Source organism: Eubalaena glacialis, chromosome 19 (genome assembly GCF_028564815.1).
Source record: "Eubalaena glacialis isolate mEubGla1 chromosome 19, mEubGla1.1.hap2.+ XY, whole genome shotgun sequence".
NCBI classification, from domain to species: Eukaryota; Metazoa; Chordata; class Mammalia; order Artiodactyla; family Balaenidae; genus Eubalaena; species Eubalaena glacialis.
The window spans coordinates 61285214-61301927 of NC_083734.1; the positions used below are offsets into that span (position 1 = coordinate 61285214).

The 16714-nt window shown below is 42.6% G+C and overlaps 1 protein-coding gene across 1 annotated transcript in view; it reads right to left on the reverse strand.

Annotated features, from left to right (window-relative positions):
* Positions 1-1503: 1503 nt before the first annotated feature.
* Positions 1504-16714, reverse strand: part of MAP2K6 (mitogen-activated protein kinase kinase 6) — a 123215-nt gene continuing 108004 nt past the window's right edge. The window contains exons 10-12 of the mRNA XM_061174852.1: positions 15754-15893; positions 8279-8324; positions 1504-2311 (exon numbers count right to left, since the gene is read on the reverse strand). Of these exons, the coding sequence (XP_061030835.1) occupies positions 2234-2311; positions 8279-8324; positions 15754-15893 (264 nt within the window). The 3' untranslated portion in view covers positions 1504-2233. The remainder of the gene's footprint in view (positions 2312-8278; positions 8325-15753; positions 15894-16714) is intronic.

Consider the following 16714-nt stretch of genomic DNA (forward strand, 5'->3'; position numbering starts at 1 on the left):
GGTCCTACCCTGACCAATTAAGTGCGAATCTCTGGGACCTTGGCATTAACAGTGTTCACAAGCCCCCAGTGATCCCAGTGTGCGCCAGAATTGAGCACCATTGACTAACTCCTCTCCCCGGTGTGCTTGTTTTGCAAGGCCAGACCCTGGGCTGGAGAGGGGTACACAATGAGACACACAGTTAGTTAAGAAAATTTCAAAGTAGAAATCACACTGAACAAGAGGTAAGAGTACTCTGACCCAGACCAGATAGATGTCTTGCTTTACATAGTTCACCAAAAACTGTCATGAAATGGCCTCAGATTTTTTTCTGCTACTTTCTTTTTTCAGAAGATGAATGAATACAGTTGTGATTTTTTTCTCTGGGTCTCAAAGAGAGAAACTTCCAGATTTAGAAAGAAGGGTAGGAAAGTGAATGGCAATAATAACTGGGATAATACCCTTTTTTTCTGGCTGGAAAAAGATGAAGACCGGGGTAGCGTCAAAGCAGATGAATTTGATGTTTATCAAACAGGTATGTCTTGGAACTGAAGATGAAGAAGTGTATGGACGAGCCATACCCTCTCTGGGCATGAACTGGATGCCAAGAACAAGGGAAACATGCGAAGAGAGAAAAAGATATGATTGCACTTCAAAATCTAAAAGGGAAAAAAGCAGAGTATTCAAGGGAGCAGTCTTCTCTCCATATTTGTGAACTCGAGGCAAAGAAAGGAACAGAGTGTGTTCTTTTTTCTTTTAATAAAAATCCTCTGCCCTTGTGCTGCAAGAGTAGCTTTGTATTAACACAGTGTCCAAAAGCAGTGCTTCCTGGTGGTTATCAGTCATATTTTCCCTGTGGACCACTTCACTCTTTGACCTTTGAGGAACCTCGAGCCCCAAACCAGAGAACCCGTGGGTGTATCTGGCCATGAGAAGAGCTTTTGTTGCTTCGTCAACCTGTTAGGGATCCACCATGGAGCTGGCCTCCCGCCGCGGAGCAATCCACTGCTGAAGAAGGACGTGCCTTGAACTCAGCCTGTGCAAATGTGGCCTCTACTTGCAGGAATTCATTCAACCCTTCCCATTATCTTCTCACCTTATCAGAGGACGACTCACTGCCTTTAATTTTCTTCTACTGCAGCCCTTCCATTTATAGTAAGGCTTCTTCATTGAACAGAAAACAAAACCAAAAAAAAAAAAACAAGAGTACAGTAACGACAAAGGCAATCCTTGGGGCTTATACATTGTAGGAGGGGGAAAAGCAGAGGAAGGCACTGATTCTCTGGGTGGTTTGACGTATTTCCCCTTAGGACTGACAAACGTCCTCCTTAGATGTTATTTATAGATATTAGACGTTATTTATAAGAGCCATTTGGCAGAATTTGTGACATCAAATACAAACACACACATGCGCGCGCACACGTAGAAGGATAGACAGATGATAGAAAATGACATCACAAATCACATTCCATTAATAGTATAATACAAATGTCAAGAGAACCAAATCTGTGACCCTTTGAGCTGTGATAAAAGTGATTTTATGTTTTCCAAAGTTGGGAAAAGAGTATGACCAGGATACCTTGCCACTTCACCAGAATATGTGGTTATTACCCAGGATGGAGCAGAAATTTATGAACACGGCAGCAGCCACAACAGCTGGGGCAGATACTTCACAAGAGCTCCTGGTGGATACTTTTATAATACTCTTAAAGATGCACATTAAATAACTTCTTCTGGACCACAGACACGACTGAACTTAAAAAATGAAAAAGCCTATAAATACTGCCAACCCAATCTTGTCTTTTGTCTCTCCCTCCTCGCATAAAATGGAATCTTTTCAACCAAGCGCTTAAACATAAATATTAAAATAATAAGTGGGACAAACCACAGATCTACTTACAATTTCATCACCTCTGTAGCACCTTTTTACCAGGGCCAATACTTTCATTTTGTAAAGAACAAGAGAAGTCTGAAAAGCCTAAGGACTCATATGATACATCATTAAATATTTAATCACCTTTTTAAGTCCTAAGCCTTTATCATATTTCTTCCATCTAGACAGTTCACTCTATACTATAGATTCCAAGGCCCCCTTTGGAGGGGAAAAAGAAAAAGGAAATGGGGAGAAAAAAACCTTCTGAGAGGCAGGGTTAAATTATCTCAAAGATGAGTTTCTATTGGCGCTTTAGTGAACTTGCTTCACCCCGTAAACCCACCAATCCACAGGAGGGTCAACTGATGGAGTCCATTGTTTTTAGTCTCCAAGAATCGATTTTACAAAAGATGCCACGTCTGTCGCTTTGGATTCGTGTAGGGTGAAAAATGGATGTTGCTGGTAGAGAAAAGAAAAATACCTGGTATTAATACCTGTCACTGACAATGCATGAGATTACCAAATTAACAGATCTGGTTAGTCAACAAATTAAGTACCCCTATCAGGGCTAAACTGGACTCTTCCTACCGCCTCCCAAACCAAGTACACATTTAGTGATGCAAACTTTTTTTTTAATTGGAGTATAATTGCTTTACAATGTTGTGTTAGTTTCTGCTGTACAATGAAGTGAATCAACTATATGTATACATATCTCCCCTCCCTCTTGGACCTCCCCCCTCCCAATCCCACCCATCTAGGTCGTCACAGAGCACCGAGCTGAGCTCCCTGTGCTCTACAGCAGGTTCCCACTCGCTATGTATTTTACACATGGTAGTGTATTTATGTCAAACCGAATCTCCCAATTCATCCCACCCTCCCCTGTGCAAACTTTTTAAAGATATTGCTTGGCTGCTGCTCCTCCCATTTTGGTATATATTTTCATGACAGTGTATCTACTGCTTTAAAATATACACATGTAACTAGATATATACATCCATCCCTGGTAAAATACAAGGAATAGCAAAGATGGTCCAAGGCTCCGATTTACAAATAACCCTGTCCCTTACAAAGTAATTTTTAGACAGATACAGTAGTAAAATAATTAGAAATTTCAGAGGCTTATGTACATTCATTTCTCAAGAAATGGGTGGCAGAATGAGAAACCAATTTTTAAAATACCAGGCGAGCTGGTTTGGACTGAAACAGTTAACAATGCTACTTTTTAAGCCACATCTACAAGTGATACATATGTCTCTCCATGATGATTTGATCCATTTGGAAAATAATGTAGCCTGCCCAACTCGAGGTATGGGCAGAGAAAATTCAACTTGGAATTTAAAAACTGAAAAGCAAAAAATGGTCTCTATTCATGCAGCTCCGATTAAGTAAACTTTACATCAAGTCTTGTTCTTTGCTGGGGGCATAAGCACGGTCCAATACAGGAAGCCACAAATTTCAAAACAGTTCTGAAGGAAACGAAGCCATTTGCTCCGCAGCAGGGCAGTCCTCCCCACATTGCTCAGCTTTGTTACAGGAAGCGCCTGGCTGCCACACTGGAGCCTTACACCTCTAGTTAGAAGTAGATGCATCAGCTCGTGCCCACAGTTCTCCCAGTGGAGACGGAACAAACCTAACACACCAGAAAGGACAGTTCCTTCAGGTAGAACCTAGTGTCACGTGCCCCCTGAGCTAGGAGGGCCCTCTCCCTGATTGTCCGGGGGTATTGTTCTCAAGGACTAGTTGAATAGCTAAATGTGAGTATTTTTGCACACAGACATGTAGATGACTCACTCGGTTTCCCCTGACTTTGAGGATTTTAGTTTACAACCTTCATGTTGCCTAGCTGTAGGTTTTCTAATTATATTTGTTTTAAACCTGACAGCAGAGGGCTGGATGAGTCAGCCCTGTGGGAAACTGAATGCCCACCCATGGAAGTTTTAGAAAACAATGCAAATGGGAAAGGAACAAAGAAATAAAGCCCCAAAGAAGGTAGGTGGTCACCATTAAGTATCGTGACTGAAAAAAAAAAAAAAGAGGTTTTCTGCCTTTGCCCATCTGAAGATACAGGTTGGGTGCTGCTCCAGAGTTTCATATCCATGGTATTAACTGAAGCTCTAGGTGCTGGACCCTTCCTCTTGAGCTCCTTGGATAAATAAATAGAAGCATTACTTTTGATTACTAACCACTTACACAGCACACTTACCAAGTGTTTTACCATCATGCTTATTAGCTTTCCCACATCATCTTGAAATTTAGAGATCATTTTATGTCCTTTAAAGCTTTTTACTATCAAAACAGGACACGTCAAGCCTTGGATTGTCTCAGTGACTGCTTGCAATGCCTGCCAGTCCTGTCCTACCTCTGGGTCTGCTGGTGGTTATTAGCTCAGTGTACGTAGCCCGGGTCTGTGACTGAATTCAATAACCTGACCTGGAGCCTTAAAAAAAAAAAGAATCCTCAGGCATCTTTCAGTTTATTCTCAGGCTGGGAAAATGCTGTGAGAGCCAGAGGGCAGGGGCAGGGGAAAGCAGGCGGGCATGCGAAAATGGAAAGTGTGGCTCGTCTTCTTGTGTGGGTTTTGAGGCTGTAAAAGGTTGGGAGGGAACCAGTCCCTTCTATAAGCAATCAGCTAAGAATAGCAAGGACAGCAACCAGGAGACAGCGAAGGGGCACCATGGCATCATCCCCAGACCATAGGCCCAGGCTGAGGTTCTCAAAAGAGGGGCCAGGTACAGGAAGGGAGGACTTGAACATACTGCCGGGAGCATTGCTACCATCACCAAGAGTCTCCAGATCCCCTGCAGACACCTCATCCCTCAAGGCGATGGTTTTCTCTGTGTTCGGTCATCCCCGTTTAGCACTGTGATTCAATCTAGGACTTCCCAGGACATTCAGAGAACATAATCACCTCACTGGGCAGTCATTTCTGGTTTTCATTTCTGGTGGTTATCATCTAGGACAGAGGTCAACAATTGATGGACCAGCGGCCATGTCTAGCTCACTGCCTATTTCTGAAATAAAGTTTTATTGGAACGCAGCCGCACCCTTTTGTTTACCTATTGAATATGGCGGCTCTCACACTGAAACAACAGAGTCAAGTTGTTGTGACAGCCCACAAAGCCTAAAATATTTACTGTCTAATCCTTGACAAAAACATTGGCTGGTCCCCTACCCCAGAAGAACAATTCCTACTGAGTCATGTTCCCCCGTGACGTTTGAGAGAATAAGCAAATGAAATGATCTTAAAGCATGTCCACTCCTCAATCCAAACAGGGAGCAAAATTTATGGAATTTCTATAAGAGGTACATGTCTGGGTTGGGGCCTTAATTATACTGTTCTTCACCTGGAAAAGAGTTTTTTTTTCCTTTCTACCTCTTCACCAACTCCCACAACCTAAACAATAGCCTCTCAGCATGTGTTTTCCCAAAGCTACAGTCAAAGGGTTTGGAGTCAGATTTTCCATTGAAAAACCTCAATTCCACAGAAAAGCAAGGAGCAGTTATGGCCTTAAAAGGCAAGTCCGTTTCCAGGACCACAAAGATGAATGCCATAAAAGGCGAGGGGGGGGGGGGAGGGGAGACCCACATGATCTTACAACATTAATATGTAGACCATAATAGACCATAGTGTTTAGAATAAATTGGAAAAGTAGAATTCAGCATCAGCTACCAGTGGATATTAAGCTAGGACTCAGCATTATTTCTCAAGGGTGTTCCATTGAAACCTCTGATAAGAAGTCACTTGGAAGGGGAAAAAAAAAATGTCATGCATTTTAAATCACCAGACATATACAGAAAATATTCTTTTATCTAAAAAGAGTGACAAACAAGGCAACTTTAAAATGGGAGTACAGGCTCCATAGGACCCCACAGGAATCGCTCTATATGCCTATTGCCCTTTATGTGAAATTAATTTTAAAATAACTCTGGGGGTTGCAGAAGAATACCAAAAAAGAGTAGCCAGGGTTGAAAAGCTGACTGGCTATTATAAACATAATCAGAGAGGAAATATTTAACCCAAACATGCAGTATGCTAAGATTTTTTCAAGCATTATTCATCTCCTTTTCTGCTTCAATTGCAGGTATTAGTTGAATAAAGCTTAGTTGAATGCTGAGTCCCAGGGGCTACTTTTTTAAAGAGGACAAAGAAGCCCAAGAAGGATGCCTTGTCTCTTGTCAGACTCTTCCCAGAATTCTTTCACAGTCAGCCAGTCGATGCATGGTTCAGACTTAAATCCAAGCTTAACCAATAGAACTAAAAATCCACGTGATAAGCTGTGACGAACCAGATATGCTTTCTACCTTCCTGGCAACTTTCGAATATATATAATAAATAAAGTGTTGTTAGCTCTAGTCCCCACGCTATATATTCTACCCCCAGAACTTATTCATCTTGTAAAACAGAAATCTGTATTCTTTAACCACCTTTATCCAGTCCCCCAACCCACCCACCCCTGGCAACCACCAATCTACTCTCTGTTTCTTTAAGTTCAATTTTTTTAAGATTCCACATTTAAGTGAGATCATACAGTATTTGTTTTCTTCTGTCTGACTTATTTCACTTAGAATAATGTCCTCAGGCTTCACCCGTGTTGTTGTAAATGGCAGGATTTCCTTTTTTAATGCTTGAATAATATTCCATTGTGTGTGTGTATATATATATATATTTTTTCTTTATCTATTCATCCATCAATGGACACTTAGATTGTTTCCACGTCTTGGCTGTTATAAATACTGCTGCAATGAACATGGGGGTGCAGATATCTCTTCAAGATAGTGATTTCATTTCCTTCAGATATATGCCCAGAAGTGGAATTGTTAATCATCAGATAGTTCTGTCTTTAATTTTGTGAGGAACCTCCGTATCTGTTTTCTATACTGGCTGTACCAGTTTACATTCCCACCAATCTTGTACAAGGACTCCCTTTTCTCTGCATCTTCACCAGTGTTCATCTCTTATCTTTCACTCCACTCTAACAGGTGTGAGGTGATATCTGACTGCGGTTTTGATGTGTATTTCCCTGATGACTAGTGATACCTTTCCATGTACTTGTTGGAAAAAATCAACAAGTGGGACTACATCAAACTGAAATGCTTCTGCATGGCAAAGAAACAACAGAAAGAAAAGGCAATCTGTGGAATGGGAGAAAATATTTGCAGTGGTTAAGACTCCCCACTTCCACTGCAGGGGGTGCAGGTTCCATCCCTGGTCAGAGAACTAAGATCCTGGCATGCCGCATGGTGCAGCCAAAAAAAGAAAAAAAAAGAACTCATACAACTCAGTAGCAGAAACCCCCCAAATAATCCAATTTAAAAATGGACAAAGGACCTGACTAGACATTTTTCCAAAGAAGACATACAAATAGGTAACAAGCTATACTTTTCCAGGTTGGAGCCACTTCACCACCCCATTTGTTAAGAGACATCAGGAACCTGTACTTCTATCACCTGCCCGGAGTTGGTCCTGAAGATTGAGCGCTGCTTGTGGGTGGGATGGGATGGGAGCAAGCATTTAACGCCTGCTGAATAACTACACTCCAGTTAGAAATGGTGCCAAGGTTTGCTCTTACGTCTTTTGCAATTGTGCACGAACAGAATTCTTCCTTTCCTTGCTAAAATTAAAACCTTAATAATTGAAACACATCGAGGGAGGGATTAACACAAATCAGTAAATAGTCTGAATTTTATATTTCAAAAAAAAAATGTTTCTCCCGCATTCAACATATTCGTAGATAAGAATTGCCAAGTATAGGTCCCTACTATGTCTATTAAAGAATCATCTGTAACTAGCTTAGAATTGCAGTCTCCATGATTTAAAAGAAACTATTTAAAAACAACAACCCTGAGGTCTTATTTTCACCTTTTTTACGGATAGCGCAAATAATAAACTGTGAATGCTGAGGTAGGATAATTCAAATTAAAAAGGCTTCGTCTTACTTTTTTCCACTAAAGTGAAACCAGGAGAAAACAAAGTGATTCTTTCCCCCCTAAACTCCCACCAAAAAGAGGTTCATCCAACGAATCCTAAATATTTTATCAAAAATTGATCAGTCATATAGCACTTAAGTTTCTCTCATTATTGAAATCCTTTAAATTATGCTTTCCTTCATTTTGTATTCCTTGGTGACTCCTAATGTCTTTAAAATTTGAAAATATAAATTTCACAGACATAATTTGGTCTATACGATGACAGGTTTTATTATCATGTAAAAAATTGCTAAGACTGGTGACACGGCCCGGTTATACTAAGGACGAATATAGGGCACACGAAAGCCTCAGCTCTTTTTTTCTTAGTTTAACTGCACTTACCAATGTCTCAGTGAATCAGCACTTCCAGTACAGCTGTTTGATTATAATTTAGGTGTCAGTCATTTTCCCTGTACTCGCTATTAGTCTGGACACATTTACACCACTAACGATACTCACCATAAGCTCTGGATATGTTGGCCTTTCTTTGGAATTCTTCTTCAAGCTTAAAGAAAAAAAGAAGATCACATTAAAATCTGGAAACCATCTGTATTTTCACTAGACTCGGATTTCAGAACCTGTAGAAGACCAAACAGAACCACCTTTAAAAATGTACTGAAAACATAAATCTCCCGTCTTGACTTTCCTCTTTGGTTAGTCTTACCAATTATGTTTTAAATCACTCTGGGTGTACCTTAATGGGAAGAATAAGTGTGTGTGTGTGTGTGTGTGTGTTTACTTTCCTTATGACACTTTACCAATGACATAAAAACCAACTTTTATTATATATCAAAATACATGTCTCCTTTCCTTCAAAACAGCATTTAATCCACCCCCACTTGCAAAGAAATTGGCAGGTATTTCTCATATTACATTCATTATCTCCTCACTATCTTCAATACCTCGTTCTCTTTGCCTCTGGCCCCTTGCATGTATAATTCGCTTTTATCTACTCCCTGCTGAACCTGCTTGAGAGAGAAGCAATACACACGTAAAATGTCTAAGGTCACGCTGCTGGTTTACGACCTCTTGGCTGAAGAAAGAGAAAGCACACGCGGCCAAGGACTTAGCAGTTATTCTTCTTAGAAATATCAATACTTGGTGGTCATACACCACTGTCAAGTGGCTCCCATTCATTTAGCTGTCTGTACACACAGACATTTTAATCACATTTGATACTGGAGGCAATAGTAATAAAACTGCAGTATGAAGAGACCAAACCCTCACCCCTGTTCTTGACCCACCCCTTTATCCACCCACAGCCTTAAAATGGAAAAAGAAAGAAAAGAAGCAGTTTATTTGGAGTTGGAATCCCAGGTTACAGAATGGAGAAAAGAATGATTTTGAAAAGTATGATTTGCAAGGCAACCTACAGATTCCTCTGCCCTGGGCCATAAAATCATACATGAATGGAAAGGCAGTTTGCCTGGCGTTGAAGGAACCAAAAAGTGACTGATTATTGGGTGGCTGGGATTTGTGCTAATGGATCATTTTGAGGAAATGAGACCTAGTATGTGTGACATGAGCTCTGTTCCACCCACAGAGGCTAACAGTTGAGGGGAGGGCCAGATACAGAACCAGAGAGTGAAACAGCTGAGATGCTTGGAAAAACTATGGTTTAAAACAACACGAAATGAAAAAAAAAAAAAAAAAAGGAAGCCTTTGAACCAGAACAACTTAAAGCAGCCTACCCGTCGACTCCAGGCAATGCTGTGGGTAGAAGCCAGGGAACCTGAGACAGGGTACAGGCAGATGTGAGGACAGAAGTTTCAACCTGGAACTGAGGGCAGATCTAGGACCCTAGTGACCTCACAGCCCAGACAACCTAAGAGAGAAAGTTTCATCTCAACTGAGGATAAAAATAAGAGCGAATTAGAAAGAGGACTTATCAACTGTCACAGCTGGGTTGACATGGGAAGATGTGCCTGAGTGAAATGAAAGACCTGATGACGCCATGTGCACCTATATCCCGAGATTCTAAAAGGCTCTGTTGGTGGTTCTCAACTGCAGGTGGTTTTGCCCTCCAGGGGACATTTGGCAATGTCTGGAGGCACTTCTGGTTGATGCAGCTGGTGGGGGGGTGGGCGGTTATTGGTACTAATAGGTAGAGGTCAAGGATGCTGCTAAGCATCCCGTAATGCACAGGACACCCAACGATGAAGAATGATCCAATCCAAAATGTCACTAGTGCCGAGGTCAGGAAACCCTGGGCTATGTGTCCTAGGGCATTCCTCCTCGCTGCCCCCTCTAGCTCCTTCTCTGAAATGAAGTTGGCTTACAGTCATCTCCAGCTGGTTCATCTCTCATTTGGGCATATCCTCATGTCTGCCTCCCCTCCCTGCCTTCCACCCCAGGAAACAAAAGTCTTTCTTTCTAAGTTCAAGAGCTAGTTCATCTAGAAAGAAACACAGAAGAAATGTGATCCCAGGAGCATGGCTGACTTGCACAGAGACCCTAGGAAAAAAAGCAAACAGACTCATGTACAAAAGCCCTGAATTTCGGCTATTGTTCAAATCGAATCAAGAAAGTCTTCTCTATAATCTGAACAATTTATCTTCCTAAAATCAGTAAGGAAAAGCACACGTGCTTTTCCTTAAATCCACACTCAGTAGTCAAGTGGTTGATTTCAAGTGTCCTATTTAGATGGACCATTAGTCAAGCATCAAACCCTAAATCTACACAGACTCTGAAAAAGTCTCCTTGAAGACCACATCCCAACTTTCCATTCCCACCTCTCACTGGTCAACCCTGAACCAAGGAAATGATAGAAAGAAAAGCTTGCCTCTCAAATAATTCAAACAATGCCCTCTTTTACCAACCTGAGTTCTTTGTGATATAGCTGATTTTTGACCTTCTATTTAGTACATAATGAAATGATACTCTCTCTTCTCATCATGTAGAAGAAATTAAATACTTATTTTTTTAAGGAGAGGTCATTTTAAGTCAGGACGTCTTATCTTTTCACTTGCGGAACAGTTTATGAAAATTTCTCCAGATTTTTTTGTATAAAGGAAATGTAGGGAAAATACCCCAAGTTGACTGTCATAAAGCGTTAAGAATTCCTAAAACCTCAGAGATCTCTGTCAATAGACTATTTCTTGACTTATGGCCTCTGATTAGAAATCTCAGAATGTACCACAAGCACTACTGCAGAGTACTGTTGGAAAATGTATACACAGCAAACCAAGGCTGTTTATTGAATTAATATAACTGATATAACCCATTCTCTCCACCTTTTAAATCAAGAACACTTCAAAACATGGGCTAAGAATAGCAAAATACTCAGGATAAGGTTAGGAAAAAAAGCAAATTTTCCATGTTTAATAGGAAGTGCTTGAAATTCAGTACAAAATAACAACTGTGGAGTTCAAAGCTACACCAATTTCTTTTTGGATTTGAGTCAGACTTTTGATTTTCAAGTGGCTTGTCATTTTCAAGCGTGCAATTAGCTAACTGCCCTAATTCCTCTTCCAAATGCCACAACACACACTCCTGACCGTAGCTGACACTAAAAAACAGCTTTGTGCCGCCTTGAGAATTGCTAGCTTGAAGTTTGTGCTGACCAGAGGATTTCTGCCTATTTGAATTCCCCCTGACTGTTTCCAAGAAGGGCTCTTTGGTGCGTCCACAGAATAAAAACACGATGCGCCTCCCGAACCATACATTTGTCATAAGCTAAATAAACATCCAGTGCCTGTTTTTACTGTCCTTCCTGAACAAGTCAGGAACTATATTTGATTGTGTCTCTTTTGTACTAGTTCACACAGTATCAACATCTAGGTGGACCTCTAACCATCTCCGATGGACATCGGGCTGGTGGGCTGGCGCTGAGCTCTTAAATAGGCCTAAAGGCACAGCAAGAAGGAAGTCAAGCTGTTTGGGCCCTTTGCAGAGCTGGTCCCCAATGACCTTCCCTCAGTCCCCATGCCTATAACCTATCGAAAGAGGTTATGGTGAAAAACTGTAAGCCTGCCAAGATTCCATTTTCTGGAGAAAGTCAGTTGTGAAACCTTCTGTAGGACTAGAATGTAAGGCTTTTCGATTTCTCTACCGTGAATCCCAAAACAAGGCCTAGATGGTGAGCCTCCCTGGCTCCAGGAACTCTTCAAAAGCCCTAAGATAAGAAAGCCAGGTGTAGGGAAAAAAGAGGAAGAAAATGTCATTCGCTGGTCCTATTTCAAAATCAGTACAGAAAGGAGGGGTTTGTAAGGTATCGTTGCTGTTGTTGTTTTCTTAAGTTCATAAGGAATAAATGCCTTAACTTTCTTTTCTTTTCTTTTCTCTTCTCTCCTCCCCACACCCCTTACCCCAACCCAGAGGATAACGTTTCTCTGATGCTGCTACAAAAGAAAGATACCAGCCGGATCTCTGGGCTCTATCATATCATAACTTTGGATACGACAGTGATAGCCAGTAAGTGCCTCTACTCCACCCCGCAAACCACACTTTACTGTCAACTGACCAGCAGTGACCAGAGGAAAGTGACTACCAAGTTGATGTCCTGGATGAAGGTTCACGGCTGCAGCAGCGCTGTGACGTCATCAGATGCTTACAGTGGATGCTTCCCACGGAAGGTCACAGATACCCTGACAGGTCACCTAAGCCGTGAGTAATGCACCCTTTTTCTTCTAGTTCTGCATTTAACCCAAAGACAGACGTAGGAAATAAAAACACAGATGCATCTTTCTCAAAATTTGAGATTAAGTTTTTCACTGTCCAAATCTGTAGTCCTTCTTCCCCACTTTCCACAAAGAGTTGGACTTTTTGAGAAGTCCTGAAGGATCATAGCCTGACTATATCATAAAAATACAAAAAACACACAGAGGTCACTCAAAAAGGGGTCCTTTCATGAAGATGTGCCTCAAAAATACACAGGAAAATGGAGGAACCACGTATAAAAGGGAGATAACACTCATAGGCTACATCTTTCTTTCATCAAGAAATAAAAGAGGTGTTTTTTAGGTAATGATCATTTTTCCATTCTTTCCACCCAGCCCCAAATCAAACTTAAAACTGTCAGTAATAAAACAAGTGAATACCTAGACTGCTATTGTGGGCAGGTGTGTATCTGTATGCTAATACATGTGAAAAATAAAATTGCTTCCATAAAGATCTAAGCCATTCATAAAATCCCCCCAAAAATCAATACTCTTTCTTGAAGTATTAGATAACTTTCCCAACTCAGTTGACTTCAAAACAATGTTCACACTAAGGAGGTATCAAAGAAAATATATTGGTGGTTTATAGTAGGCAAAAAACGATGCACCTGGCATCTGAAACAGGAGAGCCTGGGACTCCTAAAAAATCCGACTGAGGATAAGTAGGAATGCTCATAAAATTCAGAATTAATGCTCCCCTTCAACTTCTCAATTCTCATACCAACAAAAATGACTACTTTACACGATTGATCTTAGGTATCAGATTCTACAGGAGCTACCACACTCAAAAGTCTGAGGAAGAATTTATTCTTTGACAACTTCAAAGTTAAAGCGATTTGAGTTTTGTTTCAATTATTATTATTATTATTATTTTAAGTAAGCCCATAAACAAGCTAGACTGGCTGACTTGAGTGCAAATGAAATGACAAAGAATCAGCAGTATTAACGGAATTAACAATTCCGAGAAAGCTGGAAAATGTCTGTGGCTCAAAATTTTTAACTTAATGAACCATAGTAGCTGGGACTGAAAATGAGAGAAAACGAGAGGGAAACAGAGACCTCGGCGGGGTGGCCATGAAGACACTCTCATGTTCTGTGGCAGGGAGGGTGGGCCGGGGGGGTCGCTATATAAAGAGCAGCGGTACAGGTATCTGCAGTTCCCACAAATGTGTGCGTACGTTGAAATTCGAAAACATGTATGTTTTCCAAAGCTTTCGTTTTTAAGATATCTGTAAAAAGCTTTAACACTCTGACTCTTTAGGGGAAGTTCTAAGTAAGAGAAGAAAACTGGTAAAAGAAAAAGTAATCCAACGATTTTTCAATAAATTGCAGATGAAAAGGAGCTTTCTGAATAGGAAGCAGTTAATAACGGGTCCCTAGAGCACAGATGTAAATCATGGGTTCTCACCGCAGCCCTAGAGTAGAATGATTTGAGAACATTTGAACAGGACTGATATTCAGGACGCTCCCCAGGCCAATTAGATCAAAGTCTCTGAGGCCGAGGCCTAGGTGATGGCATATCTCAGAAACGAGCAGCCAGAGTTGAGAACTATCAGATGAAACTGCTGGTTCACAACAGGCAGCGTGGCTTTCTCAGACTTTTCACACCAGCCTTGTTCTTAGCAAGGTTTCCTGAAGCTCCCAGAATCTTGGGAAAGGGGGCCAGGTGGAAGAAAGCTTATAAAGTAGAGAGCTTGAAAAGGCTTCCTTACAGAAGGTCCTTCTCCATTATTACTCTTCTTGAAAACTATCAGTGTGAACTATCCAGGATGACTCAATCCATTTTCCTAGGCGACCTTTAAACATTTGAGGATAAGGAAAACAAACACCAAGTTCTCAAAAGCAGAAGGCAAAATCCGGAAGCCGTCTCAGCCTGGCAGGTGTGCCGCCACTCCCGGCATACTCAGGCAAGGAGAGCAGAGAGGAGGATGCATCCCCAGGGCCCAGAGGATGCACGTATTCGGAGGACCCACCAGCACACTGTCCTACAGCCCCCTCTGGCCATTCAGCCAGAGCTACACCGGAAACAAACAATGGCACCTCAGCCTCATACATCCTTAGGGAAAAGTACCCGGGGTGACATGGGCTTAGAGCTGATGGAAAGTCTAGAGGCCTTAGTTTCATAAAGCAATAAGCAGCTGCTTGGTCTTGATCATGTTTCCTAATAAAAGCCGTATTCAGAAGGCTTCTTCCAAAGGGCGTGGAGGCCAAGCAACGATAACCTTGAGGAAGCCAGACTCTGAAACAGCCTTCAGAACCCCAGCCCCTTCCTTAGCAGCCAGTGGCCAGACTGCTCCTCTCTGAGGATCACAGCTGGGCCTCTCGCCACCTCTGAGTCCCTTCCTCCAGGGCTCATCTGCTCCTGAGGCGCCCAGAAAGCCACCTCGGCTCCAACGCAGCCGCCTCTTTCCAGCATCGCTTGCGATGATCATTAGTATCAAAGCATGCCAAGCACCATGGTCCCTACACAGACAGAAATCACTAGATTTTCTGGAGAAAACAATCCCCTCTCCAGGTTTCCTCAATTCCACTGTCAATTTCCATGGAAACAAAGTTTACAGCATTAGAACGGTTTCTTCCAACTTTTTTTTTTCCCCTTCTCAGACCCCCACCCAGTACTGTCCACTGTACGCTTATGGGCAAGCATATCCGTAAGTTAGCAAGTGTTCTGTAAGAATCAGCCTCCAGACACTAGAACTACTTTGTAAGACTTCTAGGTGCCTAAGGAAGGCTCTGGAAGTAGCCTCTGTCTTCTATCCAGGGTCGTTCTGTGTGTCGTACCTACTCTGCATCCCTAACCCTCCGGTGGGTCCACCCACCTTTCTCCTTATGCTCTGGTCAACATCGCATGGCTTAAAACTCCCATAAAAGAGTTTCTCCCTTTTACGATATGATGCACGGTGTCCCTTCTGCCTGGAATACCTCCTCCTCCCCTGTTTCCCTTTCGCTTGGACGTACCTCACAGGGTCCCAGCTCAGCATTTATTTCCTCCAGAAACTCAACCCAGTGCTGTGTCCTCTGCGCTCCCCGAATACCCTGTGCGTGTCTCCACGTCTGGACTCGCAGTATGGCCTAGAGTGACTGACTGTGGGCACCCCCTCCTTGGCTCTGAGCTCAGCGCGGGAGGGGCAGAGCCGTCTTTCTTGCTCAGCAGCAAGGACAGGCGCCGCCAGTGCTCTGGGGATGGATGTGTGCATCGCGGGTTCAAGCGACGGGGAGGTCACGAGAACTCCTCTGCCCCTTCACGCTGGCCTCTTGAGAGACGGGCTCTCTTACCACTGCGAGGTGAAGTCGGCAAACTCGTCGGAGAACTCGTCTGCGGGGAGTTGTGGCGACGGCTCCTCCACCACCTGTTTGAGCTGCTGAAAAGGGGTTCCCCACGAGTCATAGGGAAACCGAAGGATGGCCAGCTCGATCTAGAGGGGGGAGGGACACAAGGAGACAGGCGCTTACACGGGGCTGCTTGGTACAGAGGGGGTCCGCTAGGGAATCCACTCGCTCCGGGAGAGCCGGAGGGAGGCACGATGGTGACCATCGAGTGAACTGTGGGGGGGAAACTAACGCTGTGTTCTCTAGCAGTTTTCCTCCAAGTCCTAGTGCTAGGGCTTTTCAGATAACATCGTACCGGAGACAGCCACTTAAGCCTACTTAAAACTGGGTCCTCCCTAAAACCCGGGGTGGCACTTCATAAAATTGTAAGCCAGCAGTATGAAACTTCAGGATGTAAAGCGACCAGGTTTTCAAATGTTGAGTCTAAAAAGTAATTCTCGCCCTAAGACTCTTACAGAGCTGTACATCTGCTGCCATCTGCTGGGCGCGTGCTAGAATTAAAAAAAAAAAAAAAAAAAAAAAACTAGGACCAAATGACTGATCTTTTTTTGGACTTCAGTAAAGGCCACTTTGCTGTGACAAGATCACGTGCTTTCTGGGCAGGGATGTGAAATAACTCACAGGATTTAATCAGCTGCTGTGTCTGGGAAGGAAACAGGACCACCGTGGATCATTCCAGACCTCGGTGATACACTGAAAATTTATAATCAGCAAAGTTACAAATCAGGCACTCATTGTGTACTTCTAGGGCTGTGCCTGAGGAAATAATCCTATGCGCTACTATGTGTTTGGGCTATACCTGTACTCAACAGCCAAGACTTCTGTCATAACCATATTCTGGGAAGCTGAGCCCATGTCCTGGATAACAAAGCTCTATCAGGGTCTGGGCGGGGGATAGATTTGGAGT